General features: G+C 59.1%; 8 protein-coding genes across 8 annotated transcripts; 1 reads left to right on the top strand and 7 right to left on the bottom strand.

Annotated features, from left to right (window-relative positions):
• Positions 1-251: 251 nt before the first annotated feature.
• Positions 252-1,253, bottom strand: BXZ73DRAFT_44394 (S-adenosyl-L-methionine-dependent methyltransferase; the record flags this gene model as incomplete). The annotated part of the gene is made up of 1 exon (XM_048019333.1): positions 252-1,253. One exon carries the CDS (start codon positions 1,251-1,253, stop codon positions 252-254), a length of 1,002 nt encoding a protein of 333 aa, XP_047879504.1.
• A 644-nt stretch (positions 1,254-1,897) lies between these two features.
• On the bottom strand, positions 1,898-5,921 carry BXZ73DRAFT_99932 (uncharacterized protein; the record flags this gene model as incomplete). The annotated part of the gene is made up of 18 exons (XM_048028173.1): positions 1,898-2,140; positions 2,197-2,331; positions 2,387-2,498; positions 2,558-2,711; positions 2,772-2,874; positions 2,930-3,164; positions 3,218-3,260; positions 3,310-3,327; positions 3,782-3,869; positions 3,921-4,007; positions 4,553-4,612; positions 4,667-4,786; positions 4,843-4,954; positions 5,005-5,179; positions 5,248-5,350; positions 5,405-5,660; positions 5,712-5,754; positions 5,810-5,921. The coding sequence occupies 18 exons, from the start codon at positions 5,919-5,921 to the stop codon at positions 1,898-1,900; spliced, it is 2,199 nt and encodes a 732-aa protein (XP_047879503.1).
• A 953-nt stretch (positions 5,922-6,874) lies between these two features.
• Positions 6,875-8,279, bottom strand: BXZ73DRAFT_99931 (uncharacterized protein; the record flags this gene model as incomplete). Its single annotated transcript, XM_048028172.1, has 6 exons — positions 6,875-7,135; positions 7,190-7,288; positions 7,346-7,614; positions 7,677-8,017; positions 8,073-8,115; positions 8,174-8,279. The coding sequence occupies 6 exons, from the start codon at positions 8,277-8,279 to the stop codon at positions 6,875-6,877; spliced, it is 1,119 nt and encodes a 372-aa protein (XP_047879502.1).
• Positions 8,280-9,184: 905 nt separating this feature from the next.
• BXZ73DRAFT_99930 (uncharacterized protein) lies at positions 9,185-10,697 on the bottom strand (the record flags this gene model as incomplete). Its single annotated transcript, XM_048028171.1, has 7 exons — positions 9,185-9,370; positions 9,515-9,746; positions 9,801-9,969; positions 10,036-10,141; positions 10,195-10,423; positions 10,483-10,525; positions 10,580-10,697. The coding sequence occupies 7 exons, from the start codon at positions 10,695-10,697 to the stop codon at positions 9,185-9,187; spliced, it is 1,083 nt and encodes a 360-aa protein (XP_047879501.1).
• Positions 10,698-12,472: 1,775 nt separating this feature from the next.
• BXZ73DRAFT_99929 (uncharacterized protein) lies at positions 12,473-13,952 on the bottom strand (the record flags this gene model as incomplete). Its single annotated transcript, XM_048028170.1, has 8 exons — positions 12,473-12,649; positions 12,715-12,825; positions 12,889-13,003; positions 13,057-13,243; positions 13,309-13,411; positions 13,471-13,699; positions 13,757-13,799; positions 13,850-13,952. The coding sequence occupies 8 exons, from the start codon at positions 13,950-13,952 to the stop codon at positions 12,473-12,475; spliced, it is 1,068 nt and encodes a 355-aa protein (XP_047879500.1).
• Positions 13,953-15,141: 1,189 nt separating this feature from the next.
• Positions 15,142-16,607, bottom strand: BXZ73DRAFT_99928 (uncharacterized protein; the record flags this gene model as incomplete). Its single annotated transcript, XM_048028169.1, has 8 exons — positions 15,142-15,333; positions 15,393-15,503; positions 15,562-15,673; positions 15,726-15,900; positions 15,966-16,068; positions 16,123-16,342; positions 16,389-16,431; positions 16,508-16,607. The coding sequence occupies 8 exons, from the start codon at positions 16,605-16,607 to the stop codon at positions 15,142-15,144; spliced, it is 1,056 nt and encodes a 351-aa protein (XP_047879499.1).
• A 1,279-nt stretch (positions 16,608-17,886) lies between these two features.
• BXZ73DRAFT_99927 (uncharacterized protein) lies at positions 17,887-18,816 on the bottom strand (the record flags this gene model as incomplete). Its single annotated transcript, XM_048028168.1, has 1 exon — positions 17,887-18,816. The coding sequence occupies one exon, from the start codon at positions 18,814-18,816 to the stop codon at positions 17,887-17,889; it is 930 nt and encodes a 309-aa protein (XP_047879498.1).
• Positions 18,817-21,686: 2,870 nt separating this feature from the next.
• On the top strand, positions 21,687-23,198 carry BXZ73DRAFT_99926 (uncharacterized protein; the record flags this gene model as incomplete). The annotated part of the gene is made up of 5 exons (XM_048028167.1): positions 21,687-21,711; positions 21,858-22,782; positions 22,838-22,868; positions 22,926-23,034; positions 23,083-23,198. The coding sequence occupies 5 exons, from the start codon at positions 21,687-21,689 to the stop codon at positions 23,196-23,198; spliced, it is 1,206 nt and encodes a 401-aa protein (XP_047879497.1).
• Positions 23,199-23,327: the final 129 nt, after the last annotated feature.

Raw genomic sequence — 23,327 nt, 5'->3', positions numbered from 1 at the left:
GTGGACGATTGGTGATGGGGCAAGGAGGCGAAGTGCTCCTGTCTTTATACTTGCATCGACTTTGGCCATGTTTCTAGGAGTATTGCTTGCTAAGCGTTCACGAAGTGTCAGTACGACCGTCTCGATTCAAGGAGAAGATGCAACCAGGGTACTCTGTCCGCGGTGGTCCTCTCGACGGTCGGCGCTTAGATCTCGGGCCGCCTCCGAGTTGGAGCTTCGGGAGCGAGCTCCGTGGACGGCTGACATAAGTCTCACTCTTTCCTCGCGGTAACACAGTAGGCCTCCCAGGTGGTCACCACCTCCCCATCTCCGAACTCCTCCACCAGCACCGCCCTCAACGCCTTGCCGTACCGCTCGCTCACGTACTCTCGCTGCTCCTCCGTCCAGTCCTCGAACGCCCCCACCGCCAGCTTCCCGCACACGCCCATGCACTCCTCCACGCCCCCGACCCGCCACACGTTCCCCCTCAGCACCACTTCCACGCCCTTGTACCCCGCCTCTCGCACCCGCGCCTCGAAGAACGCCGGCTCCGCCCACTGCAGCCCGTCCTCGGCTATCTTCATGCTGTTCGCGACGAACCTCGCCGGCGCGTCCGGGATCCGCGCGACCGCGCGCGCCGCGAGCGTGTACCACCCGATCGTCTTCCACACCGTGAACGCGTGCACGCCGCCGGGGCGCAGCACGTGGAGGGCCTCGCTCAGGGCCGCGCGCGGCGCAGGGAGGTGGAACGCGGCGAAGTTCGTGAGCACGTGCGTGAACGTCTCGTCCGGCAAGTTCAATTTCTGCCCTCGCGCGTAGCAACGTCGGGAGCCCGCACGGAAACGCAAGAGCGGGGAGGGAGAGACACACGCGCTCACGTCCGTCCACCCCTCGACCTCGATCCGCGCCTCGACGGCCTCGATCATCGGCTGGGAGATGTCCCCGCACACGACCCGGAGCCGTGAGCGCGCCGGCGGCGGGATACGCGCGAAGAGGGTGTGCGTGGCGACGCCGGCGCCGCAGCCGTTGTCGAGCACGACGAGGTCGGTGGTGCCGTCCGCACGGTCGAGCCCGCTCTGCGCGACGAGGTGCGCGGCGTAGGGCACAGTGATCGGCTCTGCGGACTTGTAGCGCTCCGCAACTTCGCGCTTGTTGTAGTCCATCGGATGCGGGCGAGTATGGGGAAGGCCAGTGAGGAGAGTGGAGGAAGAGCGACTCGAACACTGCGGATGAGGTATCAGCTCGTCGGCGCGTATCGCGAGGGGCTTAGTCATCAGACTGTGTCAGGTTTGTCCCTATATGCGTCTGGCAGAGGCTCTCGGAGTACACAACGAACTTATAGGAAGAAAATTCCGACTCCACTGAGGGAGCAGGATCCACGCGATGTGCGTGCAATCTTGTCCGCACATTTGTAGGCTGAGAACTGTTGCCGTAAATTAGTAATTTCGGTTGTGAGCGACGCTAGGTCAGCTTCAGGGCGACGTTCTACATCTCCAGAGGACTGTGTTCCAACGAGGTGCGTATGTGGTTGCAAGTAAGAACCTGCGTTGACCTCGCCAGGTGCGGCCTGAGTGAGTCGTCGCCAGCCCAATAATCTTTATGACGTCATCAAAATCCGCGGAGTACGTAGTCTCCCCGCTTCCAGCCTGGCAGTACTATCACCGTGGGCACCCTACTCTCGGCTCGTCGCGACGAGCGGGAATATCCTATACGCGTGCTGATCCATGGTTTGTCTGGCGCGGCATGCCCGCAGAGCATCGGTGTGCAGACTTGTCCAAGGTCAACTCCACACGTAGCATCGTGAACAACAGCAAGAGCTCTCATGCATCCGCCTTCGGAGAACACGCGTCCGGCCACGGAGGCGCCGACTCCGACCAGTGTGCCCGAGGTGCAACGAGTTTGTGAAACGCTTCATATATTAGCAAGGATTGGAATATGACGACGCTTTGTCCGAGACCGAACCGATGCGCGTTTGCGGCAACGACGCGTCCTCTGTCGCTGAGATCCTCCCTGTTTCTGCGGCCCTGAGTTCGCTCTTCGCGGGGTTTATCCCGTACTCCGAGCTGATGCTGTTCAGCCTCATGGACGCGTGGTCTCCGGCCTGTTCGAGCACCGAGCGCTTCATCGTGAAGAGGACCACGATCGACATCGGATACATGGCCTGCCGACCGCCGCGATCAGCCAATCGGCGCGCGCGATGAATCGGAGAGCACGCACCACGAGAGGAGGGAGGCAAGACTGGACGAAGACGTTGGTCGAGAAGTAGAGCGGCGCGGACCGGCTCGGAGAAAAAAAGTCGACCCCGGCCGAGACCTGCGCGAGCAGGATCGCGTAGACGACGCCGATGGAGAGCTGGACGCGCCGTCGACGTCGTGACAGGGGGTTGCCAGGAGACGAGCGCACTCACCCACAGCGCGCTGTACACGACCCCGCACTCGGCGAGCAGCATGAGCGCGCCGAGCGCACGCGAACGTCCGCCCGTGCCGGCGATGAGGTGGCTGACGAACGCACGATGTTGCCTGGGGGCGAGTGGGGGTGTGAACGACGTCTACGTCGAAGAATGCGAGCCCGCGCTCACCAAGCTTTGAACGCGATGAGCGACGTGGCTGCCAGGTTCGTCGCCATCGTCAAGAAGACGGCGGCTGTCCCGGAAATAAACCCGATAACGATGGGCTGAACGATGTCGCCGCACGTCGTCACGATACTATGTGTGGTTGAGAGGAGTCCGGTGACTGAATGGCCGCCGATGAGCTCGACCTGGACTCGTCACCACGGAGGCCTGAGCCGCTCACCAAAGGTAGCGACGACCAAGACAGCGCCGACGGCCCACACTGGCCTCTGGTAGTCCCAGACGGCGAGAACCCTCCACCAGACGATGGAGTCGCTGACCGTCATCTGTGACCGCAGCGTTACTGCAGGCTCTGGGAAAGGGACGAAGAAGCGCGCTCACATTGACGGCTAGCGAAGCAATAGTGGCCACAAACATGGCGTTCATAGATGCGGGAAATTCGCCCGCATCTTGTGAGTCTGGAGACGGTCCTGAGAAGTTGATCCGGGGCACAATATAGTGGCTGCTTTGAAACAGTGCGCTGATCCAGCAGACGAAGTGGATGCACGTAGAGGTGTACAGCAAGGACGTCGCCGCGAGAAGGATTTTGACCGGACGGTTCTGAAAGCCGCGTCGACTACGTTCATCAGTTAAGCTCAGCCGTCGTGGATATCAAGTGGTGTGTCTCACAGCAGCGTATAAATCGCCATCACAGTGATGACGGTCGCGGCGCCTGCGATGCCATTAGATGTGAAGGCTGCAGATCACACGCAAGTACGCACCAAAAAGCGTAGAAGATACTAGAAGACAAATCAAAAGGCCATCCTCCAAAGCTTTACCATCGGCGACAGAAAGTTCGTACCTCATCATACTGAGACCTGTCGTGAGTGGCACAAGGCAACAGCGAGCGCACGGTCAACATACCTGGTTTATATGAATGACAGCATGCGGTGTGCGACCTCCGTCGGTGGCGGGATTTTTGGGTTCGCATGACAGATGAGGGCGACAAGCGCTTGAGCATCGGAGACTTTCCTGCGCGCTTCGACACCCCCGGTGCCCGGCTTCGAACGGACGGCGACAGCGCCCGAAACTTTCCTATCCCTTGGTGCGAGTTTACGCCTGGGGCACGTGTACAGCACGGCAATGCTGTTCAGAGAGGCAGGCGCTCTCAGGCAGGCGAATCGCGACGCCGCATCTTGTAACCGTGTTCGTGCGGAACCAGTGACCGCCATGGCATGCGGGCGGAACACATACGGGCGGGCCCTGCCGCTTGACTTTTCAACTGGGTCGTGCGGCGTTCCTCGGTAGTGTGAGTACTGGCCTCGGAGCACCGGGTGTCAGTCTAAAAATAAGTCGCTCAATACATACGGGAGGAGTGAAATTGACAACGGACCTCGAGGAAACACGACCGGAGCGCCAGCACGTCCTCGCGGCCTCGCGTCGGGTTCAGCTGACAGACGTCTCGTACGAGGTGCTTACGCTGCGAGATCAGGGCACAAAGAGCAGCGTGAACTCCGAGGGTACAGATCAAAGAAAGTACGGGCGCACCGAGGGTCATGGTTCGGACACGGACGTCTCAGATGGCAAGAACGACGCGGTGGTAGTGCCGGATAGCGAGGAGCAAGGACCATTGGACGATGCAGTCTGTGATCTGGAGCCGCGCAATGCATAAGCAGTTTATGAGTGTAACGATCTTCCCCAACTCCATCTGGTGCACTGTGCCGAAGAGATCGGAAGGAGAGGACGTACATACTCGAGGTTGTTTTTGACTTGAGCGGAGGTACGAGGCCGTGTACGTAAGTACCTGCTGCGAGCATCGGCCGTCGGGACGCGTGGCGCGGCAGCTGCCATTGACGTCATACTCACGCTGTCGCGCGGCGTTCGAGACGGGCTCGTGGCTATTTCGCGGCGAGACTAAAATACTTTTCGAGCATGGATACACATACAGACTCGTGGGCAACATAATGCGCGCCCGGCTCCCTCGACTCATATAGTGAGCGACGTGTTCAGCGCGCGCCCCCGGACCTTGTCGACCGCCGACCGTCGGATGGCGAAGATGATGATCAAGACCATCGGATACAGCGCCTGCAAAACCAGAGTCAGGCCGCGTCGCGCGCAGGGAGCGGGAAGAGGACGCACGATTACGGGCACGAGGCTCGACTGCACGAAGAAGAGCAGGATGTAGATCGCGCTGACGGCGCTGGGGGTGAGCTCCGTCGCGCGCGCGTGCAGCGCGCCGTACACGATGACGATCAGCATCTGTCGTCGCGCCATGTCGTCAGCACTGTTCGTGGCACGCGAAGGGACGGACGTACCCAGACGATGCAGTACGCGCCCCCGGATTCCACCAGTAGCATCAGCGCCCCGAGCGCGCTCTGCGTCGAGTACATCTCCGCCATGTAGTCCTTCACGAGCAGCCAGTGCTCCCTGGGCGCAGCGTCAGCGTGCATTCTGGACCTCCGCACGCGCCTGCGTACCACGCCTTATACGAGAGCAGCGCCGTCGCGAGCACGTTCGTCACCAGCGAGAGGACGACGGCGGCGAGCCCCGCGGTGTCGCCCACGAAGAACGTCGTGTACTGCACGTACGTCTCCACCTGCCCCGCCTTCAGGAGGACGGGGGTCGAGTGCGCGGTGCTGGTGACCGCGAGCGCTGCAAGAGGCCGAACCGAACGTTAGCCGGGCTCTCGTCTCGTGAGACGGAGGAGCGAGGGGACGCACCGAAGGTGGAGACGATGAGGACGGCGCCGACGGCGAGCACGATGCGGTTGTACCCCCAGACGGCGAGCGCGCGCCACCAGACGATGCAGTCGCTGATCGTGATCTATCCCGGCGGGAGACGTGAGGGCCAGGCCGACGTAGAACGGGCGAGGCATACATTGATCATGAGCGTCGCGGTCATCGCGAGCCCCATCTTGTACACGATGCTGGAGAGGTCGGAATGGTTGGGCGAGTTAGCGCATGTGCTCTGGAACGGGTTGCAGCGGACGAGGTCGTTCGTGACCGCGAAGTCGAGGTGGTTGACCATGAAGACGTAGACAGTCGCGCAGACGAAGAACCCAAGTGTCGATCCGTACAGTGCGCAGGTGGTGAGAAGGAGGATCTGAATCGATCGCTCCTTGAAGCCTCGGTTTCTGAAAAGCATGTTAACGAGGAAAATTTGGCCGGAACGAGATGATCCTTACACGAGAGTGTAAATGCACCATAGCGCCACCGCGGTCGTAAACCCTAGAGAAGCGTCAGCGTCTGCCACGTCTTTGCGAATACAAGATGACGCGCGCACCGAACAGGGCCGAGGACACCACCGCCATGACATACAGCGGCAGCACGAACAAGTACAAGCTTCGAACTGAGCCGGACAGGTCGTTCGCCACGATCGCAGCGAGCAGCGACATTGTGCAGGGATGATTGATGATCTGGGGGACGCGGGAGGAAAGGAGGTCGCACTTATCCCGATGTTGTGCCCGGAGACGACACACCCGGCATAGTGCGGCGGCTATGTGTGCGGCCTCGGATGAGCGATGGCATCAGTTCGCCTAGCAAACGCCACCGGACCCACCACTCCCGCAGGCTGGTGGAATGCTGCTGAGCGCCGAGCTGCAGAGGCGGTGTGAGGCGGTAAATGAAGGTGCCATTGGGAGAGAGGAAACACCTTTGGGAGAACAAGGACCAGTCGGAAACTTGCCTCCCAAAGGCGCGGGGGCTGTGCAAGCGACGTCGTCGGAGTCCGGACCGTCCAGGCCGAGTGACATCAACCGTCGCGCGGCGATTCCAGCTTCGTCGCCGATAATGACGGCTCCACGAGGCAAACGGGCAAGCGGACAGCTGACGACAAAGCCACGGCGGCTGGCACAGACCTTATGCAGAGTTCCCGACCCCATCGAGTTCGCGCAAGGAGCGCACATCACGAGAACGACTCGAACTTACCGCGCGATATCGGGGTGAGGCACTTCGTTGGGAAGCGAAGAGCATATCCAACGGCGCCCCCCTTTCGGGAAGGTCGCCGCATGGGGACGAACGCGACATAGATCGCGACGCCAAAACATGCTTCCGCGAGACTATGGAAGAGGCTGAGAAGCTTGCACTTCACAAAACATACAGCGCAGGTTGCAGGACGCACCGAATACTTTGCGGCGCGCGCGATCCGGGAACGAAGAGCACAAGAGAAGCACCAACGTACGGGTCTGTGGATCAAAGTGCGATTCGGCCACGCGAGTTCGTCCTTACCGGCCGGACGTGCGCGCGGTCTGCTCAAGCCGATTTGGCGCGCACAGCGCATCGCGAGAGGAGAGTAGCAAGCAGAGTCCACTGGTACTTACAGTAAGTCATAACATTCTCCCGTCCTCGATCACTGCAGCTCTTCCCCGACGTTCGTCTTGCTGTCCGCCCCCGACGCCGTGCCCCCTTCCGACTCTTCGACCCGACTGAGCCGTGATGCGGTAGAATCGACCGGCATGGTGCTCTTCTGTGAGCGCACGAACACGAGACTGTCGAGCGGCCGCCGCGTCGGATCGCGCATGGAACCGAAGACCGCGGCCTCCATCGCGCGCCGAGAGAGGTACGAGACGTCGGCGGCGGCGAGGAAGATGACCAGTGCAGGGTGGATCGCCTGGTGCGCGCAGGGATGAGTGCACGCAGCATCGAGACGAGGGCAAGAACGTACCAGGAGCGGGACGGCGAGCCCGGCGAGGTAGAGCACGGAGTTGAGCGCGGACGCGCTGCTAGTGCCTTGGACGCTTGAGCTGTAGCCGAGCACGATCGCCTGAAAGCCACCTGCGCTTCAGATCACCGCCCGTCGTCTGGATAGAAACGCACGCACCCAGAGCCCACAGTAGAGCACGCCAGACTCGAGCACCAGCGAGCCCACGATGGCCGCGCGGTGCATCATCCACGGCTTCGCGACCGCGCGCGCGAGCCGCTCCCGCTCCTCCGCGATCTTCATCGCCGAGAGCGCCGCCGCGGTCCCGCTCGAGCACAGTGCGAAGACCGCGAACGCGACGCGGAGCCGGAACGCGGCGCCCCCGGGGACGATGGGCGCGCTCTCGTCGGGGTTGGCCCGCGCGAGTGCCGCAGAGGCAGCGCCAAGTGCTGCACGTGTCAATACGTCAGATACCGTGCTCGCGACGGTGTGCGGATGTACTGGTGCTCACCGACCATGACAGCCAACGACCCCGCACCGACGTACCTCACGCACCGCGAGCCCCGCCATGCCTCGTGCGTCCGCCACCACCCGACCGCGTTCCCGATTACACCGTTGACGACGGTGACCGAGCTGAGCGCCGCCCACCACCGTTTGCCTGCCAGGAGCACCGACGCGGCGCTGAGCGAATCGGAGGCGGTACCCGCAGTGGCAGCCACGGCGGTGGCGCCCATGAACGTCGTGTAGGCGAGGACATAGCGAAGGGTGTACGCAAAGTAGGAGACGGTGGAGGCGAGAAGGGCAAGCAGGGTGACGAGCTGGAGCAGCGACTCGAGCGTGCGCGGAGCACGGCTATGTAGATCCGATCAGCGGGCGTGCGCAAAGCCTGGGCAAAGGGAGGACGCACTATACAGACAATGAGGCCGAGGCCACAAGGAGGGTAAGGATGCCTGGGCGCCGAGTCAGTCTAGGGCTGAGTGTGTGCGCGTGTGAGGGGCAAGGACGAACCGAGGAGGAGGGTGGACAAGAGGAGGCTGATGGGGGCGCTGAGAAGGAATCCGGCGAACGCGTCGAACTCGGCCAGCGCGTCCATGTTTATCTGCTGGCTTGACATGGCGCTCAGGGGTGCGTGCAGGCGAGCTTCGTAGAAAGGTGAGGGTAGGAGGGCGGAGAGGCGTGGCGGCGAGAGTCATGGTCGCGTTCCAGTATGAATGATCTGCGCGGGGGCGATGTGGGGGCGATGCTCCCCCTAGAAGCCAGACAGACTCCGAGTGGGCTTTCCCGCTGCGTCGGTGAAGCCTGGAACGCGGGTCGGCTTCACGTACAGCACGAAACGATACATGCGCACGCCATACCAGGTCGTAGAGCCTGGCGGCCGCGACGCATGCACAAACGCGCGCTGTTATCTCCGTGCCTTCAACTCTGCACCGCACCATCTCCGCAGTCTTGGGTTCGCGAGCGTAGAACCTACGGAACACCGTCAGACACGAGTGTACACTGCGCGCGATAGCAAAGAACTCACAGCGGCGGCCTCTTCAAAGTTCACCAATCGCGAAGGGCACTGGCCCTTCCCGCCCCGGTGGGAACGGCGCCTCGGATGTTGGGCGTCCGTCAAACGATCTTCTGTTCTCCGCATTCTATCCTTCCATTGCAACTCTCTTCTTGGTCCGCATGATCTTGCATGGTCTGGACGTGTGATTTTGTTGTACGGAAAGAGATAGTTCAAGCATTCACTTCCCAGGACTGGGATCGCAACCAGACGAGACCGCATCCGCAGGCACGACTGTTTGCCGGGCCATTGCCGTCGTCTGCACGAGCCTGCACAGGAGAAATCAGCTTCCCTCTCGACAGGAAGAACCGGCTCCCCATACAGGCAATGAGCACCTCCCGAGTACTGAGTAGAGATGGGCGAAAGTAAGCGTGGAAGCACGAGCGTCGTCGCCGTCTCCTTCTCAGGTTACATCTCAAATACATAGCCCAGGGAAGCTACTGGGCCGACAACTTCGACCGATGCCGTGGCTACACCACCAAGGTATCTGCACTCTTCGTCGTTGCCGACGACGAGGACATGGGCTTGAGGTGGATGGTCGCACTCGCGCGCGCCGTGCCCGAGTTGCTCCTGTCGAAACGAGGCGCGCTAACAACCGTCGACACTTGGGACTTGTTGAGCGAGACGAGGATCATGATGACCATTGGATAGATCGCCTGCCAGACAACGTTGAATCAGCGATCGTAAGCAAGGGGACAACGAGAACCGGTCTGCCACATCGCGACTCGGCGGGCGAGTATCACTGGTGCAGAGCGGCGCAGAAAGATGGGCACGCAGAAGCGAAGAAGGCGGCGACTCACCACCAGTGGGATCAGGCAGCCGTTGGTGAGGTAGTACGACAGGGTGTACCATCCAGACGCGGACTTCTGGAGGTCGACGCCGCCGAACGTCTGCATGAAGGCGTAGACGACAACGAATATCCACATCCCGCAGTAGATAGCGCCGGACTCGACGAGCAGGATCATGACCTTGAGTACTTGCGTGTTCCGCGCGCGCCGCCCGAGGGAGCGCTTGAGGAAGCTGCGGTGCTGCCTGCGACTGATTAAACACGTTGCTCGGAGGCTGGATGAATGACAGGAGACGCACAAGGTTTTGTATCCAATCATCGCCGTCGCGGCAAAGTTGGTGGTGAGCGTGAGGAGCGCAGAGAGTGCACCAAAAAGACCCGAGAAGAAGCTTGAGACCATATCCACGCTATTTGGCGTCATTTCGACATCATTCACGGACGCGGAGATGATTGACATGAATGTAAGGCCTGTTGGAGAAGCGCGGGTCAGCGGGAACAGCCACCAGGCAGGAGCTGTAGGGCGTGCAGACGCACCGAGGGTGGCGACGAGCAGACATATGCCGCAGAAGCAGCGGACCATCTTCTGCCCCGGCCAGACGACGAGCGCACGCCACCACACGATCACATCTCCGACGAACATCTGCCTAGATGTCAGTGCGCGGTTGGTCTCCAGGCAGAGGCGTAGGGACGTACGTTGACGGTGAGCGCAGTGGGTGTCGCATGTCGTTGGATGTTCTGGAGAAGCATCATGGAGCGGATGGAGAAGGTGGGGACACCGACATCGGCCGCAGCGGAGGCGACGAGATGGTTGAAGGAGAGCATGTAGGCGACGTTGGTCGCCCAGTGGAAGGACGTCGAAATGTACAGCAGTATGGTGGCGCCGAAGAGAAACTTAGTGGAGCGCTGCTTGAAGCCTTTGCGACTAGGTAGATGCACATGCAATGAGCCTACTCGCATGTGCAAAGTAAAGCAAACACGCACCGAAGCAGGTATAAGCACACGGCAGATAATATTGTTACAACACCTAGCGAAAGAACGAGTAAGCGAAAAGGGTGGATCCCAAGCAGAAGCAGCGTACCATAAAGGAAAGTGACGAGCACGTTTGTGACCACCGTCTGCGTGTTTAGAACCCCTGTTGCGGTGCCTAGTAGCGATAATGCGTCGGGGTTCGCGTAGGACGCTGTGCTTGCAGGCATGGCGGCGAGAGAGCGAGACCTACGCGCACGTTAGTCCACAGGTGACGGGTGGCGGTCTCTGGGAGAGAAGAGGGCGTCTGTGCCGACGTGGGCTGCCTCTTGATATCACGCTCGGCTAGGGTCCCGAAGACTTGGCAGAGCAGACAAAGTTAACGGCAGCAATGGGAAAGGGCCCGTGCCCTCGCAATCGCCGCATACGACCAGAAGATGATAGCTCAGGAGATGGCCGTGTCGCGGGTGCATCAAGGGAATTCGAAGACGGAAAAGGCGAAACATGCCGGCCGGCACGGGGGGCAACACCGCCCCTCTCCCGTGCCCTCCATCATCACATTTAGTCCAGGGGCACAGCGATTTCAAAGGAAGTCGCGGAGTTGCACGCACTGGGATGGGCGTGTGGAAAGGAGAAGGGAGAAGACCGCAGAAAAGCAAAGACGACGCACAATGTTCTGTCGGCAGCCCTCTGCCCACGAGGAACAGCCCTTCGTTGCGGATCCGACCTCCCTCGGCTTCGATGCGAGAAACAGAGCTCTCATTCGCGCAGAAGGGGGAGCGTTGAAGCGCCAACCGGCATCTTTGTCTGTCAGCCTAGGCGTAGAACGGCAGGAAGGTGGGTATATGCGTCGTTTTTCCCTGTCGGATGCAAGAGACGTTGCAGCTGTAAGCGGATCGTGCACGACTCTCAGATCCCACGGGGATGGAGGGCCGTGGAACGATAATTTGGGGAGGTTCTACGCAGCGGATGAGAGTTGGGAAGAAAGTTTGACGACGGCATGTCACGCACGTCTCCTCAACTGAGGCGCCGTGACAGTCCCGGCGTCACACGTACGGCTTGCTTGATCATGCGCGGGATCGCTAGCGCTCGCAGGCACTGGGAAGTCGGTTCTAAGACAGAAGTTCCTATTATTCATAGCTTCGCTCGTCTATATTTTAACCGGGCTGGGTAGACACTCTGTAGTAGAGTGAGAAGTCGTCGCAGAACCGACACTCGTTCAGGTGCGACCCGCGGACTGAGTTGGCGTCCGCGACTGTGCACGCGGCGGGCGCAGCTAAATATAGACAAGTTTCCCCGCCAAAAATGTGGGCGTGAGTACTAGCACTCGCGCAGGTCATACCGGTTGCGGCGGATGCACCCCGCCCAGGTGCGTCCCCCATGTTACGAGGGAAGAACAAGTCGAACCCTAGAAAGACTCTGATGCGTGACCGACTTACCTACGACTGATGGGAGTCCTGGGCCATTTCCTCAACCCTCATCCCCAGTGGCACCACTTGCGCGAGCGCTGTGCGTGGCGGACGCGCTCCAGCATCCAGACGAGGCGCGGGGTACACTCCAAACTCGATGAGACTCCAATCCAGACCCCCCATTACGAACGAAACAACTGTACAGCGTCGCCAGCGCGGAATGGCATGGTGTGAATAGCAAGTGAAGAGCAGAACGAACGCACGGTGAAAAAAGAGTGCGACAAAGCGGCGACGTACGTCCCGCGGAAGGCTGCACGGCGCTCCCGAGCGTATCTCTGGTCGTCCAGCCGGTGACGCTGTGACGCATCGTGCGCGAACGCTTCAGGCGTGCGTGCGTCGTGAAGAACGGGGCACACGCTGCCCATGTATTCCCAGGGGGGCGCGCGCGCCCATGAAGCGAGCCCACGCGCGAGCCCCATGAGCGCTTCTGTGTTCGGTGCACGTCTACCCTGGTCCTGCTATCGAATCGAGTCAGCGAAACAGCGCATGAAAGCCTCATCAGAGGGCGAAACGCACCGATGTTGTTATGAGGTGCTCTAGTCGGTCGTTTCGGCCTTGCCGTGGCCATCCGGGAACACAGCATCCTCCCCGTGGAAGACGGACATGGACATCGTCATGCCCGTGTCGAACGGAATCGTGGTCAACACCGTGAGCTCCTCCAGCGGCGACTGGTTCATCGCGAAGATCACGATGATCGCCATGGGGTATATCGCCTGCGCGCCGCCGTCCGTCCGAGGTCAGAGTCGGGGCGACGCACGCGAACGAAGATACGACGCACCACGATCGGCGTCAAGCACGACGTCATAAACACCGCTCCGGAGACCTCGAACTTGGAGGAGTTTATGCTCGGCGTCAGAACCACGGTGTAGTAGACGACGACGATGTACACCTGCGACAGCGTGCGACGTGAGTGTGAGCGTGAGCGAGCGTAGAGGGGAGCCGGGGGACGTACCCAGAGCAACGAGTACACGACCCCCGTCTCTATGAGGAGAACCAGGCAATGCAGCGCGCGCGGCAGGACGCCGCCGCACCCCGACAAGCTCCGCAAGATCGTCCGCCAGTGCACCCTGCGCCGAGGCTTCAGCACCAAACGGGTAGAGAATCATAGGGTGCGGCTCACCATGCCTTGTATGTTATCAGCGCCGTCGCGATGACGTTCGTGACCAGCGTTAGCATCAGGGACACGAACGCAGGGGTGTCGGGTTTCCAGCCGGAGACGGGTTGCAGTCGCAACGCAGGGTCGACGGTCACTTTGATGATCCACAAATTGCCGGGGGCGGCCCACACCGTACCAATTAACCCGAGCACTGCACAGGAAGGGGGGCGATGATATGCGCAAGCGTGAGAAAGAGAGGCGGAGATGGAGACGGACCTCCTATAGCCGCGACCATAACCATTCCGCCCAGACGAAGGATCTTGTTGTAGTTGCAGAGCGCGACTGCCCGCCAGACGACGACCGCGTCGCCCACGGTGACCTGAGATATGCGTGATCAGCGCGTGTTCCCGGCATCCTGGAGAGGTGTCGCGCGCTCACGTTGATGAGGAGGGCGTTCGTGCTGATCATGGAGATGGTGTACAAGGTGTGGGTGAGAGAGGCGGCTTCGTCGGAGTCGACTGAAGCACCGGCAAGCTGCGTGGCGAGGACCTTGTTCATTATGAAGCAGGTGGTGACCGCCGATGCGTAAAAGAGGATCGTCGAGACCGTCATGACCGTGGTAGCGACGAGAAGGACTTGAACGGAGCGCTGTTTGATCCCGCGCTTGCTGCGGCCGTTTCAAGTCAGTGCTACATGTGCAAGGCACAGCACGTATCGCACGTACTACAACACGCCGAGGGAGACGATGGAGAGCACGAAAGAGACGGCTGTGTGCGTTCGAGACCAGAAGTACGGGTGGATAAAGGGACGCGCTCACCGCACAATACCGAGGATAGAATGGCCTGGAGGAGGTACTGGTCGACTGCATCGTGGTACGCCTGTATGCGCGCGGTCGACGCAGTTGCACCGTCCCCGTCCATGGTTGGGGTGACGGTGGAACGGGGAGCGGGGGTCCGAGGAGGGGATAGACGATGACGGAGAAAAGAAAGAGGACGGCGAGCGCGATGCCCCTCCGAGGACCATCAGCGGAGAACCATAGTAAGCGATCAGATTGGCCATGTGGCAGACCCTGGACCGACGCAGGCGAAGACCCAAAAAGGAACGCAACTTAAGAGTTACTTAGAGTTGCCCGGGATTCAAGTGCGAAGACCAGAGTCCGGCAGTTGGCTCTTGAATGGTGGAGTGCACTCACCGTCGTCTTGAGGCTCGAGAGTCGAGACGTCTTCTGTGTCTGCCGTTCAACCTGCGCGATTGCAGAGGTGGTGGTGCAGGGCTCAAGCGCTCAAGACGATCGGAACGCCATTTCAACAGAACATCTTCGCGGAGGCAGACCAGTCTCAGATGACACAGAGCGAATACGCGCTTCAGGCACCTGTGGCCGGAGCGTGTGACAAGTGTGACAAGACGCGTCGCGCGACGCGTGATCACAGCTGCGCGCCCAGGCTCATGAAATTTGCCTGAGATCTGCACCATCGATTTCTCCTTCGCGAACAATCATCCGATTCACGACTGATACCACGGGCTTCGAGGATTGCGTCGTCTGATCACGAGGGCCCCCGTCGTTAACATACTGCCCAGAGAGCATGCTCGGTGGGGCGCAACGGCGAGCGTCGCAACGAAAAGCAGTCAAAACTTCGCGCCGTGATGCTTTAATAAGCGTTCTCATCTCTCTCACTGGGTGCACCGGGCTGTGCACGCGACAGAAGTAAATCGAGATAATTTGATACCTACGCGCTAACGTATCTGACTGAGCGGAGACTGCACGCTTCCCGCTCGGATCCTCGCCACGTCGCGCGGTGGGCATCGCGTAGCGTGTGACAGACGCGGCATCGGACGCACCGAACGTTTGCGCACCACACACGCGAGTCGCGAGAGGTCCCAAGTGGCTCACACAACATCTAGAACCGCGGTCGCGTACGCACACATGGGATTTTGTTCCGCGTGGAAGAGTAAAGAGCGTGGGGCCGATATCGCCATCACAGGGCGTTGCGTGCGTACAATCCGAGATTCATGTCCGGTATGAAAGTGATATTCCTGGCGTGCAGTTCAGCCCGAGGACGTTCGCGGACACTCGCGAACCGGACGCACCAGTGAACGAAAAGCGTGTTATCATCGCGCGTCGGCGATGCTCCGAATGTGGTCCGTTTTCTCGGGGGTGGTGGGCACCGTGTCTGCGTCGCTCTGGAACCCGTCAAAGCCAATGTGCGGACTGAAAGGGACGGTCGTGAGCAGGCTTGCCGACTGCTCCAACGGCGACTGCTTCAGGGCGAAGATCGTGATGATCGACATCGGGTACATCGCCTGTCCGTCCCACGTCCTGTCAGGGCTCAACCGATTCGAAGACGACCAGCGCTACATACCACGAGAGGCACGGCGCACGAACCCACGAAGATGCCGACAACAGAGCTGTATGTGGCCACAGTCCCGGGGGGCCGGGTGATGCTGAGTCCGAAGAAGACGGCAACGAAGAGCTGCGGCAGCGTACGCGATCAGCGCACACACGAGACCTCCACGATCTGCTTCACGCACCCACATCGCCGAGTACGCAATGCCCGTCTCGATGAGGAGCAGGAGGAGGGAGAGCGCGCGGGGAAATGTGTCGTGTTCCGCCAGGCTATGCTTGATCGTCTTCCAGTGCGTCCTGAGGAGGTTCGTCAGACTACTGCCACGCGCAAAGTCAGCACGCCCCTGACCAAGTTTTAGCCGTGATGAGCGCAGTCGCGACGACGTTCGCGGTCACAGAACACACGAGGGACGCGAACCCGGTCCCCACGCCGATGGACTTGGGTGGCTGGTAGAGCGGGCCGCCGCTGGGGCCGGGGCCGGAGAACACGGGGGAGACGTACGCCGTGGCGAGGATTCCGCTGACTGGTGTGAGGGTGAATACGGATGACCAGGCGCTGCCGGGAGCGGACGAGGTGGAGGGCACGGACCGACTGTAGCGACTATGAGCACACCGGCCATGATGTTGATCCACCGCTGATAGCCCCAGAGCGCCGCGGCGCGCCAGAAGACGACGGTATCGCCGACGGTGACCTGAGAAGGTTGGACTGAGCGCATGGGGTGACTTGGATGAGACCGCGAGCTCACGTTGATGACCAGCGTGCATGTGACGACCACAGACGCGACGTATGCAGTGTGGAGGTGGGCGGCGACGTCGTCAAGGTCGCCCGTCGCTTGGCTGTAGAGCAGACGGGTGGTCGCAAACGCGGAGACGATCGACGCGGCGAAAAATATGACGGTCGAGAGCAGAAGCAGGATCGTTGCGACAAGAAGCGCCTGGGCGGCACGGTGCTGGACTCCACGACGCCTACGCATTCGTTAGACTGAGGAAAGGATCGCGGTGGGGGACGTACCAGAGCACAGCGAGAGACAGTACAGACAGGACCATCACCATCCCTGGGCGTTTACAGAGAACGTTAGCCCAGTTGACCTTGGACCGGGGCTGAAGCTGAAGGAGATTGTGCAGACGTACCAGACAGGGCCGAAGACAAGGTCATGCCAACGAGGAGCCGGTTGACCGAGTGGTGGTATTGTTGGAGCGACGCAGCGGCCCCTGCGCCGTCCGATGTCATGACACGGGAGACCACAGGGCGAGGGCAGAGGACGGCGGGAAGCCGCAGGAGTAGGCGGAGGACTTGTGGAGGACGGAAAGAAGCTCTCCGTCGCGCGCCCGCCGGGAGACGAGTCCAGCCCGGGCACGCGGCGCACTTTGCCTCGCGCACGTGGCACGTTTCACGCTCCCCGATCAGAATATGATTCGGAGTGTACGCCGACTGAGACTCCCTCGTCATCCCGCTCTGGTCAGCTCAACCCGTATGTGCGCAGTCGATACGATACGATGCACCACCACCTACTTCTGGTTCACGCAGCCTGTACAGCGAGGCATAAGACTACGCCCATGTACGCACAGTCCGATAAAATCGGAACGTCTCTCGACAAGCGCCAACCCGACCGGCCGCCTCGGTCGAGCCTTGGCATCAGCACCCAGGTCCCCACCCCTCACGGCGGTATCCCCGGGGATTTCCCGCAGTGCTGATTCCTTCTTCTTCGTCTACCACTCGTCCCTTACCCATTACGGGGCACGACTCAGCACTACGTTTCCGTCAACATGCTGCTCATCCGCGACACAGTCCCCGACTCACGCTCTGCGGTAAGCTCGCAGATCACTTTTGAGATTTTGAGACGTCACCCGGAAAGCGTACGTGGCCATGGTTCCCGCAACTCGATCACGCTTCTCTGGTGCACCCTCCCACTGTGTTCGTGAAGACTGAGGAACTCTCTGGAACTCTACCGAAAACCTCAGGACCTGCGAATACCCCGGAAGACACCCCGGTTCACTCTCATCTTTTGAGAAGTAGATGGTGGTGACGGGCACTCTGACGACGCCCTCATCATCTGGTTCGCCGTTGCGATATGGGAGTCCGGGCTCTGGGCTAACATCGTCATGGGGAGCCCATCGCGATTCCTATGTATCGGTGCGTCCGTCAGATGCTCAGCTCTTCAAGCGTGATCAATCTCTCAAGTAGTTGGCTCCGGCATCGTTGCAGTTCTCAACGTCGCCCGAGCCTACTCCGATGCACCCGAACCTCTGTTGGGGAGACAAATTCTTCTAATTGCCCGGGCGACGTCTCCACGCTCGCGCCGCCGCTCACCGACTGCGCTTATCGGGCAAACACATGGTACGCTACGTCTTGCGTGATGGCATGAACCCCTTTGATTCATCTGATCCGGATAATGGAAGAAAATCACGCAGAGCTTCGCGGGCCGCGGTGTGCTCCCGCGCGCGTTTCGCCTAGCGCGTTCGACGAAAGTCGGACCGTCATAAGAAGGGTATACTAGCAGTACTTTGCACTAGCTGTCCTCCACATTCCGGAAGAACACGTCTCCTCCTGCAGCGGCGAATCCAGCCACCGAACCATCCCAGGAAAGCGCACATCTCCCCACACTGGCCGGTCCAGTGCCCCCCAGTCCGAGCATTTTGCGCGGCGGCATCCCGTCCTCGAGCCTCCAGAGCCACCACTCTGGTCGCTCCTCGAACATCCACCTTTGGCTCGGTATCGCCGCAACGCGGCCGTCGCCCGAAAGCACCACGTTCATCCCGAGCCAGGGGCCACTGCAGAGCGTCGGGTAGCGGCCGCTGTCGAGGGAGGCGATCGTCGCGCCGGTGAGCGTATCCAGGACGAGGAACGTCACGGTGAATTTGACGACCAGCACGCGCATCCCGTCGGAGGAAAACAACGCGTGTGAGATGAGTCCGAGGTCCGCCGGGAACCCTGCAGGTCGGATGGTCGTCACCCCGTCGGGCGAGCCGACCGCGGCGGTGAGCAGGGTGCCGTTTTCGCACATCACGACGACGTGGGCGCGGTGCTCGAGTCCGGGACTTCTGGTGTCCTGGCGGAGGGCGGTCGCGTACAGGTACGTGTCGGCCTCTGGGACCGGGCCGTCGTGGTATTGGCGGAGGAAGTGGGCTTCGCAGGAACCGGTGGCGAGTGTCCAGACGCAGATCGAGTTGTGTCTGAATCCGACAGAGTGTTTGGAAAGGGAGGTTGGCAGCGCGACGTTGGAAAGGAGATATCGTCCATCCGCCGATAGCGTCAATGATCCCCTATGCAGATTGTGGTCCCAGGGTCTGGGAACCTGATCTCCAGACATTTCCTTGTAGATGTCTGGGGGAGATAGGGTGCGGAGGTGCTTGAATGTCAGAGCGTCATAGACGTGGACATCTGCTGCCGCATCTTGTGCGAATATGTGGCCCCCGTCCCAAGACCACAACAGTTTCATGATCAAGCAATCCAGATGAAGGCGGATGCGACCAACGGGTTGAGAGTGATTTGTGGGTCCCGTTGAGGCGGTCTCGACCGGAAGATGGAAGACAGTTATGTCATCGCGTGATGCGATGGCCCAGTGTCTTTCAGTGGGACAGAATGCGAAAGGGAACGGCCGACCTGGGTAGGAGCGCAGATCTGCGAGGTGGTGCCAATGGGAGGGGTGAGATTTTCCGGTCTGACTGTCCCATACGATGCATTCTGACATGCCCGACTTTGACACGTGGGGACGATCCCACAGGGTGCTTGCTGCCCATCTTCCACTACGAGAAAATACGACTCGATCAGGCTCTCGATTGTGCCCATACTCTGACATGTGCGTCTCCTGGGCTAGTTTGAACGACGCGGACAGGAATCAGTTTGCATGAGCATGTTCTCAGGGGAAGAAGACGTACTCGAGTAGTCTGGGGGAACAATATGCAACAGACCTCTTGATAACAACGGCGAGAACAGTTGTTCTAGCAAAGCTGTCCAGCGATCCATCTGGTTCCGCCTCGGCTTCTCTATGACGCACGTGAGACCTGTCGATTGGAGACTGGCGTGTTGCGATATCACTTGAGACAACTGCTGCACGATGTTCATCTGTTCTTGCGTTATACGAGCGCTGTCCCAGTACACTACAGAACTCCGGAATGTCAACGTAAAAGAGAGCAGTGAATTAGGGAGTTTGAGACAGGCTTTGTAAAGTCCGAAGTTGGGGCAATAGGTGAGTTCTTGCAGAATAGATAGATACCTCAAGTTTGTGAAACAAGAAATCTCGAAACCTTGTGCAGATCGAACGTTATCGGAGTAGACGTCAACTATACAAGCAGAAAGACCCACCAGATTCAATAACGGTTCCGCTGCGCAGCGATATATCCAACAATGACTCCTTGTTGGAAGTAAACAGCGCGGTGCACTGCAGCCGAGGTGAAAGGAACTAAAAACCTGAAGATCAATCACGAAGTCGGTCTCAGGCTAGAAGGTGCGCACCTTATCCAAATGTAGCGTTTGCAGGCCCGGTCGATGCGCGTGGGGCGTGAGGAGGGATATATTTGAGATTGGTTTCAGGGATTTATACATATTATCCATCCGGACGTCCTGCAACGCAGGAAACGCATTGAAAAACCGATAAATGTGCAAAGCGGTCTTGAAAGAGTAGTCCTGCAGGACGAGCTTCCTCACAGCGCGATATTGTCGCAAACAAGCTAGAATTGTCGGGGATGTCAGAAAAAGAGATTGGCCGAAAGAAGAGAGTGGCCTGTAGAACTCCCATGCGGTAATGTCGCCTAGGTGGGGAAGAAGGACCACGATAGCAACGATCGGGAGAGGTGTTGGCACGTCGACATCCGAGCTCTGTGTAGCCTCTAACCGGACGGTCTGGACCATCGAGCGCACAGAGGCGTCGTGTGCAAGGATGCTGCAGATCGTGGGCAGCTGATCGCATCTGGAAATAATGAGCCTGTTCCAGAGGCGGTAGCGGCTTCGGGGAAACCATGATTGGCACACCCGGACACAGCGCGTGAGGGTCCTGGAGTCTTCGTGGGCCGCCACGGCGTCGATGACCACTTCGGCAACATCAATTGGGATGCGCGGAGATCCCATGAGGATATTTGACTGAGGTTATAGAGCGCGATGGACGACGGCTGTCCGGGGAGGTGAAAGTACGGAGGCAAGGAGAAGGTGAATTGCGGGGCGTTGCACGATAAGGGAGTTACGTGATGCGGACAGAGTTCGATCTAACGATATTGCTAGTCAAAAAGTATTGTACATGGACGGCTTCAAAGAACCGCGGCGCAAAGCCTCTGTGGTAGAGTGAGAAAAGTGAGGACGTTGGTCAGTTCGTAGACTCCAGGAGAGAGATACTTACCCACACCGCATGAAACCGCGGATTTCCCAAGGTGGGGAATGTGCGCAGAATGAGCAAGTTCCCGGCAAGTTCCTTACAGATGTCCTAGCAGATTCCCTGTAGTGTAACATATGTGTGAAATGAGTGGATTCCTGACGGATTCCTTGTGATGAACTCTGAGTAAGGCAGGGACCGACTGTAAGCACACAAAGAGGAGCGATCCTCAGTCAGTGATAGAACGACTATATTGAGGGCATAAGTAGTACCTGTAAGCACACGAAGAGGAGCGACTACAGATACAGTAAGCATATGTATAAAGGAGTGCATAGAGTGGGGTACTTACTCCTCAGTCAGTGATAGAACGACTGAAGAGCAGTGCGAGCCAGAGTCCTCCCTATATACTATCTCAGGAGCTGCATACGTAAGCGAATGATGGAGGACATAGATGGCGCTGAGAACAGACCGGACAGAAGATGGATACGATGCTGTGCGGGCTGTGCGCTCAAGACAAAGAAAGTCCGTAAGTGGAACAAGGGAACAAGGAGAGAAGCGTAGAAGAACGGAATGGAAGAGATAAGGAACTACAAGGCAGTGAAGTGACATATGGAACTATGGGAAGTATCTCACAGAGTCCATGTGGATGCGTAAACTGTCCTAATGTACGTATGTTCGATATCCAATGTTCAACACCTTGCACATTCCTGAGTACCCCTAAAAGGGTTGTGGCCCCGTGAGAGGATAATCGAGCCATTATGGCTGACAAGTCTTTGAAAGGTCCCAATCCAGGGCTTATCCAGCTGGACTTTGCTCGCGCGCGCGAGCGCATGAGTCGGGGTCACTGTATGCGCACTTCATTCCCTCCCACATCGGCATTACCTCCCTACTGGCTACCAATCAACATGCCGCGCAATTATACACCTAGATACACCCACTGCTTCTGCACACACTGCAGGACGGAACCTCTAGGCTACGGAATTGTAACTGAGCACGTAGCAGCAATGCACGCACGACGCGACGGCAAACGTACGTGCCGGCAGCAAAACCACTCCTCTGCACCACTGGGCCGCGACGACAGCACTACCTCTGGTTCTTGTCTCAGTGCTTCTGTCGACAATCTCCTTCCTTCCCAATCCCGCCCCCCGCTTCAGGTCTGGATGACCTTTCCGCAGATCCTGCCTTTGGTGCTGAGTCTCTGATCTCACCTGGGGCCACTGGGCAACTACTCTCAAGGTCGCCCTCTCCTGATCCAGCATACTCCCCTCTGCTTTACCCTGCAGATCATCTGGACAACATTGCGCCGTCCTCTCCTACGCGTTCCGGTGGTCACAGCGAGTCGGAGCCTCCAGATGAGGACAACGGTCTCCCACCACGTCCAGCTCTCCGCGATCTCACTCAAGACCCATCGGAACGGCTGCTTGTACCTGCGACAATCGAGGCGCCGCAGTTCCGCCTCATCTACCTCCTCACCGTCATCGACAACGCCTTCAAGCACACCACTGTCGCAGATTGTGACAAACGACTCAAAGACCACCTCAACGTTATCAAGATCATGCAGCCTCTCCCGATTGCGCCTCGGAAGCCAGCAACAACTCTTGCAACAGCACGTCGGAGACTGGGACTGAACATCGACGACTACTTCGACCAGGTGGCTGTATGCACTCTCTGCTACAAGGTGTACTCTCAGGACGACCTCGACTCACTTTCTGGGCCGGAATGCACAGTCCCTAGGTGCAAAGGTGTCGCCTACAAGTCATCCGAAAAGCGCTTAGCAGCGGTATCTGACGGTGAAGATCCAAAACCAAAGCGCGATCCGGCCAAAATCCTGCTGTATGCGCCACTGCTCAAAGCCCTCCCGCGTCTCCTCCTTCGAGAAGAGTTTGTCCGCAACCTCGATCTCTCATCCAGTGATGCACCAGACAACGGCGGTGTGCTGAAGGACTTCCAAGACGGACAAGCCTATCGAGCAACAAAGCTGGATCACGTTCGCCTTCGCATGCCTGATGGCCGGATTGAAGACGTCAAAGCGTTTGCTGGACCTCCGCGAACACTCCGGTCGATCCCGTTTGGTCTCAGTCTGACCATCAATCTTGATTGGTATGCATCAGGATATGCTCCGCCTACAGGCTACGCTTACCAATTCTACATTCAGGTTTGGTGTCACGAAAGATTGTCCCCATTCCGTGGGCGCATTATACGTAACTTTTAACAATTTGTGTCACTCAGTTCGGTACCTACAGCGCAATGTACACCTTCTAGTGGTCATTCCTGGACCGAAGGAGCCAAGTCTGGAAGAGATAAATCATATTCTGGCGCTCGCGACGCGCGAACTCAAAATCTTGTACACTGGTACACCCGGTTTCTGGACTTGTACTTTCCGGTTTTACGCGCACGCAGGTATCCACCTAGACGCGTATGGATATAGCGATCCAGTGGAGGTGCATGCGGCTGTCGAGTGCCACTCGAGCGACACACCTGCAGCAGCGAAGGTCAAGGGGTCCGCCGGTCACTAACACACACTTCTGTGCTCCTTTTGCGAGGTTACACAAGATCAGCTGCAGACAGCCGAAGCATATGTGTATTCAAGTACGTTCCCTTTCTATCTCTCATGTCTTGCGAGCATGCCACGTTGGAAGCCACAC

Source organism: Epithele typhae (genome assembly GCF_022376455.1).
Source record: "Epithele typhae strain CBS 203.58 chromosome Unknown BXZ73scaffold_14, whole genome shotgun sequence".
NCBI classification, from domain to species: domain Eukaryota; kingdom Fungi; phylum Basidiomycota; class Agaricomycetes; order Polyporales; family Epitheliaceae; genus Epithele; species Epithele typhae.
Note: the sequence above shows the minus strand (reverse complement) of the source record. Positions and strands in the feature narration are given on the sequence as shown.